Source organism: Pelobates fuscus, chromosome 9 (genome assembly GCF_036172605.1).
Source record: "Pelobates fuscus isolate aPelFus1 chromosome 9, aPelFus1.pri, whole genome shotgun sequence".
Lineage (NCBI taxonomy): Eukaryota > Metazoa > Chordata > Amphibia > Anura > Pelobatidae > Pelobates > Pelobates fuscus.
Genome location: NC_086325.1, coordinates 61305238 through 61313292, shown reverse-complemented (window position 1 = coordinate 61313292; position 8055 = coordinate 61305238). Strand labels below are relative to the sequence as shown.

Genomic DNA, 8055 nt, shown 5'->3' with positions numbered 1-8055 from the left:
AAAACGAAGGCAGTAAAATGGGTAAATTCTTTATCAAAAATAGCATGTGCATAAAAGAGTAAAATGACTCAATCTTAAAAAATAAAAAGTCGATTGTTAAGAAGCAGTAGTTTCAATATGAAATGTTTTGCAGGAATCCCTGTAGTTTAAAAAAAAAAAAAAAAAAGTAAAAATGTATAAATGTATTGAAGGCAAATATACACAGGTTTAATGAATTAAAACTTATTAGTGCCCTGAAAATAGTAAGATTAGTTTTTTTCAAGTGAAGCAGATTTACACAAGTTTAGAAACCAAATGTATGAAAATATATTTGTTAAACTGTAACGATAACTGTATGAAAAGGCGTATAATCTGTAAGAAAACGATGCGATATCGGATGAGTAATATCATTTAGACAATACAGTAAGAGAATCATTGTCTACTTGCAACTTCAGATGATTCGGTAAAGGTTTGTTCAAAATAGCACTTATGATAGTTACTGAATGCAGCACATGCACCAAGCTGTATTGGCAGGATACTCATTCTGATAAACTGCATTGATTGCGCATCCATTAGTTCTTGCAGCTTGTTAAGCTAAAGAAGACCATAAAAATTGTCCATCAGTATATGCTGCTGATGTCCATCTATGTCTAGTTTTACTGCTTCCACATGCAAGTTAGTGTATGATCTGTGCTAAGAAAAAATGTGTATCTTCATCTTATCACAGAAGAGTGTCTCCATATTGATGTGCACTCTCTATTCCAATGTTCTTCCTGAAATAATCATGTCTGTTTTTTAGTGGTTGAGGTTGCGCTGTGCAATGGTACTGGTCATTCACAAAGCTCGGAGTTTAACAGCAGTGGGCTAGATTTGTATTCTAGAGTCTTAAATCCAGAGAGATACCCATTCTCCACATTCTTATAAGATACCAGTACTGGAAACTGGAATTGCAACTTCTGAAAAATAAATACAGTGTTAAAAAAGGAAGGAAGTCTGAAAATAGCAATAGAAAGTCATAGCCACTAAAAGGTTCTAGATAGTGAGAATACAAGGTTAAAAGAAAACAAAAACAAAAAAAAAAGTGAGGGCCGCAAATGTGAATACCAACAAACTGAATTGAAAAAAAAAAGAAAAAAAAAAAAAGGATTTATGCTTCTTGAAATTAAGGCAGATTATGCCGATTTAGTGATGGGGCAGAAGGCAATTGTCATGCTAACTAATAAAATGGCCTTTTCTTTAGGAAGTCTAAAATCAAATGTAGGCAGATAGAACCGGAGGAAAGGGAGAACACTATAACAAAAAAGGGTGCAAGATGCTTAATGTTCAAATAGTAAACTTTGTTTATTTTTGATATCTTTGGAAGCATCTTAAAAAAAAAAAAAAAAAAAACCATGTATTATTGTGCGTCCTGCAGAGATCTATTTTGGCTGATAACGGCCTCGCTTTAACATGCTTTCCAAATGATCTAGTACAGTTAGGAAAACATGTCAAATTATTTATCTACAGAGGACAGTCAAGCAGATGGGAATTTTTGCAGATAAATCATTTGCAAAGTTTTCTTACGGTATTGAATCTTTTAGAAGGCTTATTGAATCAAGGCCAATGTTCAATAAATAATATGGTGAGATTTTGTATGTAAACTAGATACGGATATTGATGAAGTGAGGGGTGTCGAAAATATGAATCATGTTCTCGTTCTTTTTTCAAACCACACTCGTACATTTTCGATAAGGGAATATATCATTACAATGTATTTTATACGGTCTTGCTAAGTTTAGTCGACCTTTGTAATGGTGCAGGTGACAAGGTGGAACTGTGTATATGCGGTATCTCTGGCTCAATGACACCTATCGGTTGATGAAAGATACCTCTGAAGTCTGAGAATGATATGGAGCTGTTAATGTCATCAATATGGCAGGGTAAAACCCACATATCAGGGATGTGTGTGATAAAATATGATTAACTACATTACTTCAATGTATTTAAGTACAATAATACACTTTGATGATAGATTCCCTTCACACATTTTAATGTCAAGTACATAATAGTTTTAGGAATTAATATTTGCTCATGTAGAGCTTGGAACAAACCAATGCATTAGTACATAAATCAGAGAACATTTGTTCACTGGAATCACAACGGCAATAGGTTATAGATAGATTGTTCTATCGGATGCAATTAGAATCTTCATTTTGATTGTTCAATTTATTGAAGTTTTCAAAGTAACTAGAAATCAAGAATTCTGGTAAAGATGTAATACTTTAACAATGGTTCTGATTGCAAAAACTACTATGGATATGTAGTTAAATCTATGGGCTTGTAACATGTTTGATAAAGTGCAGTAACAATATTGTAAATAAAGTACAAAATGATAAAATTTGACTGTAAGGGTAGGAATAATTAGTATTACATCTTTGATTTAAAAAACAATAAAATTAAAATACAAAAAATCAAGCAATTTTTAACAGGAAATAAGCTACCAAATTCTGGTTCAGACTAGAAACAAATTTTGCATGCATCAGAGTTACACTAATTACGGAGAACTCGCTTTAACTTTGTGTGATGCTCACTTGCTTTAGACAAGCTCTTATATTGATATTAATAGAGAGAAAGCATAGTACCATATAGGTTATGCAAACATATTGTTTATATTCAAATTATGAAATCTAAAAATGCATCACAGTTTTCCGGAGATGATAACTTCTTCCCAGTTTTTAAAGGGATTGACTATATTCAATAATCTGCATGAACTTCTCTCCATAGTCCAAGGGGAAATTTATCAAAGTGTGTAGAAATGTTACATTTGAACTGTATTAAATATTTTGAATATATTACAGTGTTCAAAAAGTGATCTAAAAGGGGAGTTTTTCCTTTAGTAGATTCACCAGTTTTGGACAAATTTTCAGAATGCCAAATTGGTTGGAAAAAAAGAGAAGTAAAACAGACCACTTTTCCGTAGGAAAACAATGGTAGAGACATTAATAAAATCTATTGCGCATTAAACGATAAAAATGCTATAGATTCATAAATGAGTGCTAAAGAAGCAACTCATGGAAAAGGAAAAAACAAAAACTACAGATTTAATAAATTGCTCCAAAAATTTGGCAAAAGTTTTGATGTAAAATTGTCAGCGACAGTTTGATAAATTTTCCCCATTGATTCCAGTTTAAATTTAAAAAAAAATTTTTTTATTTAAATTAACAGAAGATCTTTTTGTGAATTATTTTGAACAATGGACACTTGTTCACATCACTCACAGAAGTTTGGTAGCTTTAGTTTGGTTAATTATCAGCTGCATGTTTACAGCTCCCATCTTGTGGTCTGAAAATGATGGAAGCTGTAGTGGCACATCAATAAAAACCCATAGGTTAGTCTTCCCTCCATTGGCATAACCAACCAAAGCAAAAAATAAATTAAAAAAATACTCCTGATTTATTGGCTTTGATTTCTTAACTGATAACACTAAGACCACAACTATGTACCTCTTATAGTACATTAGACTCATCTGAAAATGTTCTTAAAAGTAGTGGCCTGACCGTCCAAGGGGCAGATTCTGAACCATTTCGAGTGCTGTTAATTTTCTTCTGTAGTAGCAAGGCAAATAAGAAATATCAACAGTTCACAAAGCAGATACGGCTTACGGGATACATAAACTGGGATATTGATCCAACACATTTTACACATTAGGTGTAAACCAGATTATTGAAATGGATACCATGTGCACGTATTTGTGTGTACAACCTCCCCGCACAAGTGTCATTTCAATATAAAGTGATATATTGATTACATATTGATGGACTCTGTTGGAGTCTGTAATGGTTGTTGTTCTTGGAGTAGAACTTTGAAGCAAAAACGGTCTCATTTCTATTTACTTACCAATGTATACATATGTCTCATATAGCAACTTACCATTGAAAACTGAATCGGTAATGGTTGCTCACAACTTTTTATATAATAATCACATAGATCTTTTTATGCAAATCTACACATTTTGCCTATTCCTTCTGCCTCCAAAAACTGTGTCACGAACTGTCTTGGGACTCATTTCAAAAAGTGTTTTTCTAGTAGTTTTTTTTTTTTTATAGGATCACAGGAAATGTAAGCATTATATGGCATTAAATGTCTGTTGGTGCCTCTTCAGAAGGCAGCTGTGACATCATTGTAAACTTATGATAAAAAATACACTAAAGTGAAAATATATACAGACTGGTTTACATAAAAAACCAAGAGAACAAAACACACAAAAAAGTAGCGACTACGCCAACTGCCAGTTTAATCAATATTCATGAAACAGATGTGACTGAAATTGGAAAAAGCAAAAAGGTCTGCAAGAAGCGGGGAAGAGGAGAACCATAGTTAGGAAAAAGCAGTTCACCTTAGTTGTTCCAAGGAAAAGCGTGATTGCTTGAGGTTTGAGAGAGCATGAAGATAGTAGATGTTCCTGAGGAAGGCAAGCGATTTGTTTCCTGGTTCAAAGCAGCCCAAAAAGTCAGGAGAATTAGCAGAAATAAGGAAGACATAAGACAGTAAATTAGAGGGGTTTAGTGTATTAATTCAATAACGAAGACATTGTAAAGAGGATCACAATACAATGCCAAAGCAAGCAGTTGAAAAGAGCGCTAAAGAAATGTACCAGAAATAATAATACATTGTTAATAATGTTAGAAATATTAAGTGGTACTTAAGAAGAAAAAAAAATCCGGTTCTAAACGAAAATAAAAATTATCTGTATCATCTACCAATAGATAATGTAGTCAAAAAATATTTTGCCAGTAGGTGCCATCTTTTCTCGATAAATAGAAATATACTGCCCGAATTACTGATTGAGTAGGATTGAATACTAGACACACTAAAAGGTACTCTCCAGAGTTACAAATAAATGCATTTATTTCAAATACTGGAGTGTTACAAAGTCTCCTGGGCTCCATTGTAATCCAAAGGCACTGCTGTGCCCAATAGAATGCTTTATTAAAATACATCTGCAATGGAAAAAAGTGCACACTGGCACTATATAAAATGTGCTAGACAAATAGCCATCAAAAACATAAAAAAAAAAAACATTTATTGTTTGACACACAAAGTCCTCCTATGACACCTGACAGAGCAGCTCTGTCCCACAGTATTGCGAGGCAAAGTGTTACAAAAGTGCATATTAAAAACAAACAAACAAAAAAAGCAAAAAAAACTAGTCCTGCATTTCTGATTAATTCTATGGTGTTTAAAGAGAAACTTCACTCCCCATAGAAAATAAATAGGCAATATTTAGCAGATATACCTCCAATGAAAAGATGCATTGGATAAATATCTAAAAACAGCTTGAAAAAGCTGCTGATCTGTTGTTGTCTGAAACCTTTGCAAGCCCTCCCCTTCTATCCACGCCCAGACTTTTACAGGCTGTCCAATCACAGGCTTCCTAAATCAGAAGACAGCAGGTGCTCCAGCATTTGCCTGCCTCTTGATTTGAGTTCCACTGACCTAAACAACCAAGGAGCAACAGACCTGACTGGCAGCCAGGGGGATATAACAAGGTTAATTTATAAAAGTGACAATTTCTATCAAAATGTCCCCTTTCTGGAAAATAAGAAAAAAAAAGAAAAGACAAAAAAAACAAATAAACAAAAAACAAAAGACAAACTCCTAACACATACAGCACTTTAGTAAGTTGAAGCACTTTAAAGGAACACTATAGTCACCTAAATTACTTTAGCTAAATAAAGTAGTTTTAATGTATAGATCATTCCCCTGCAATTTCACTGCTCAATTCACTGTCATTTAGGAGTTAAATCACTTTATTTCTGTTTATGCAGCCCTAGCCACACCTCCCCTGGCTATGATTGACAGAGCCTGCATGGAAAAAAAAACTGGTTTCACTTTCAAACAGATGTAATTTATCTTAAATAATTGTATCTCAATCACTAAATTGAGCTTTAATCACATACAGGAGGCTCTTGCAGGGTCTAGCAAGCTATTAACATAGCAGGGGATAAGAAAATCTTAATTAAACAGAACTTGCAATAAAGAAAGCCTAAATAGGGCTCTCTTTACATGAAGTGTTTATGGAAGGCTGTGCAAGTCACATGCAGGGAGGTGTGACTGAGTTCATAAACAAAGGGATTTAACTCCTAAATGGCAGAGGATTGAGCAGTGAGGCTGCAGGGGCATGTTCTATACACCAAAACTGCTTCATTAAGCTAAAGTTGTTCAGGTGACTATAGTGTCCCTTTAAGAGTCAGAAGTGTCTTTTAGCCCATATGTGCTTCAGCAGCATAGGATAACCCTGATAAACCCCTGTTGGAACGCCTGTCATCATATTCCCATTCACCCTGTATAGACAGGCCTGTTGGCAGAACTATGATTAGACAACTACTATGTTTACACTACTTTGGAAAAATAAGTATAAAATTAAGTGAGCAAAATATTACTATAAACAAAAACAAAAAATAATAATAATAAAAAAAAAATTCTTACCTTTGAATTTGCAGATTTAATATTTTTGATAATTATTAAAACAATCTCTGGGTAAAGGCTGCTTAAAATCAGAAGAATTATTGCAAGCCAGGCAGACACGGAAGTCAGCATGTGAGAAAATACAAAATACATTCTTTGTTGTTTGAGGAATGGCCTGAAAAAGGATTAAGAAAATGCAAATTAAGAATATTCCAGTCTGGCAGCCCAGTTTGTCTGTTTATAGCTTTGTAATTAGTTTACAATCTAGTGCAGGAACCTGTATGAGTTAAATATGCGCATCATATGAATCTAGTAAAGCAGGTTTCATAGAAGGTACGTCAAAATCTGTTAAATATATCTTAACGGAACACACACTCAGTGGTTGCTTTATAAGTGTAACTTGTATTTATATTTACTCCCTCACTTGCCTCCAGAACAACCCAAATTATTTCTACCATAAAAAAGTAGGTGCTAGGAAGATTCCATAATAATTTTGGTTGAAAAAGATTGGCATTACGAGATCAACACAGAGGATAAATCTGTGGATTTGTGTGGTTTATGTCAATTCGGACTTACCATTTCTATGCGTGATCATCATTAACATGGTGTTTGTTGCACACATAACTTCCCGCATCTATTTCTGAAATGTGGGACTTACTGAGCATGACAACAACCACCAAACGTCAATCATATCTCACTAAAGCAAGAATCTTCCTCACGTTAACGTTTGTGCAAGCAATATTGTTTGCATGTTTGTACGTATCGCGTTGCAGTCACATGACTGTGGTTTTCATTTACAAGAGGGTGTACTTGATAAAAAAAAAAAGCTAATTTGTGCACGCAGACAAGTTTAGGTTTTTTTCCATCATGTGTCGGGTGACAAGTCTGTTTAATAAATTAGGATATTAAATGGACTATTTGAGCTTAATAACATTATTAAAATTAAGTTGTTTGTTCTGAAACGTATGCTGTTTAAAGTTAATAGTGAAGGGGTTATTTTAGCTTATTGCCATTCTTTCTGAAAGTCCTGTAATGAACTGTCAAAATGTTGACTTCAATAGTGTTCAATAGTGGCAAAACTCTTCTTTTTGTGCATATAACACTTAGCAGCTGGATCACGTTAGGGTTATCTGAACTATCAACATTGTTACATTATGACTGAGCAAGCAGTAAGATATAGCCATAAACTTTAAAAACCTACCCAGCATTAACTTCAAAATATCGCACCTTAGAAATAGAGCTTAAAAGTAAATTTGGCCTTATGGACAAATTGACAGCACAGGTAAGGAACACTCCATAGGTTTTAAAAAGATTTGGGAACCCTGGAATGGGAGTGAGTTTGTTGACTGACTGGACTTTTAACGGTCTGAAGCTCTTGGGGGCTGGGTGCCCAGGCCCCTCCCACAGTCTGTTCCCAGCTCCACACCCCCCCATCTCTTTTTTTTTTTTATTGGCTGGGTACGACCTTTCAGAACGATTAACCTTAACGGCGACCATTTTTTTTTCTTCTCTTTCTTTTTTTTCTGGATCTTTGTCGCTTTTCCACTTTATAGACTCCTTTACGAGGCCTATTATCCAATTCTATCTCCATAGAAATACAAAGCTATCGCATTTGATATTTATTAGGTT

At 34.2% G+C, this 8055-nt stretch overlaps 1 protein-coding gene across 6 annotated transcripts in view; it reads right to left on the bottom strand.

Moving 5' to 3' along the window:
• Window positions 1–206: 206 nt before the first annotated feature.
• Window positions 207–8055, bottom strand: part of ATP11C (ATPase phospholipid transporting 11C) — a 131039-nt gene continuing 123190 nt past the window's right edge. For 3 of the 6 annotated variants that reach the window (XM_063431988.1, XM_063431986.1, XM_063431987.1), the window contains exons 28-29: window positions 6448–6601; window positions 207–935 (exon numbers count right to left, since the gene is read on the bottom strand). In XM_063431988.1, coding sequence (XP_063288058.1) covers window positions 810–935; window positions 6448–6601 — 280 coding nt within the window. In that variant the 3' untranslated portion in view covers window positions 207–809. Of the gene's footprint in view, window positions 936–3461; window positions 3564–4354; window positions 4446–6447; window positions 6602–8055 lie in introns of all 6 variants that reach the window. The other 3 variants (XM_063431991.1, XM_063431989.1, XM_063431990.1) reach the window with 3 other exon arrangements.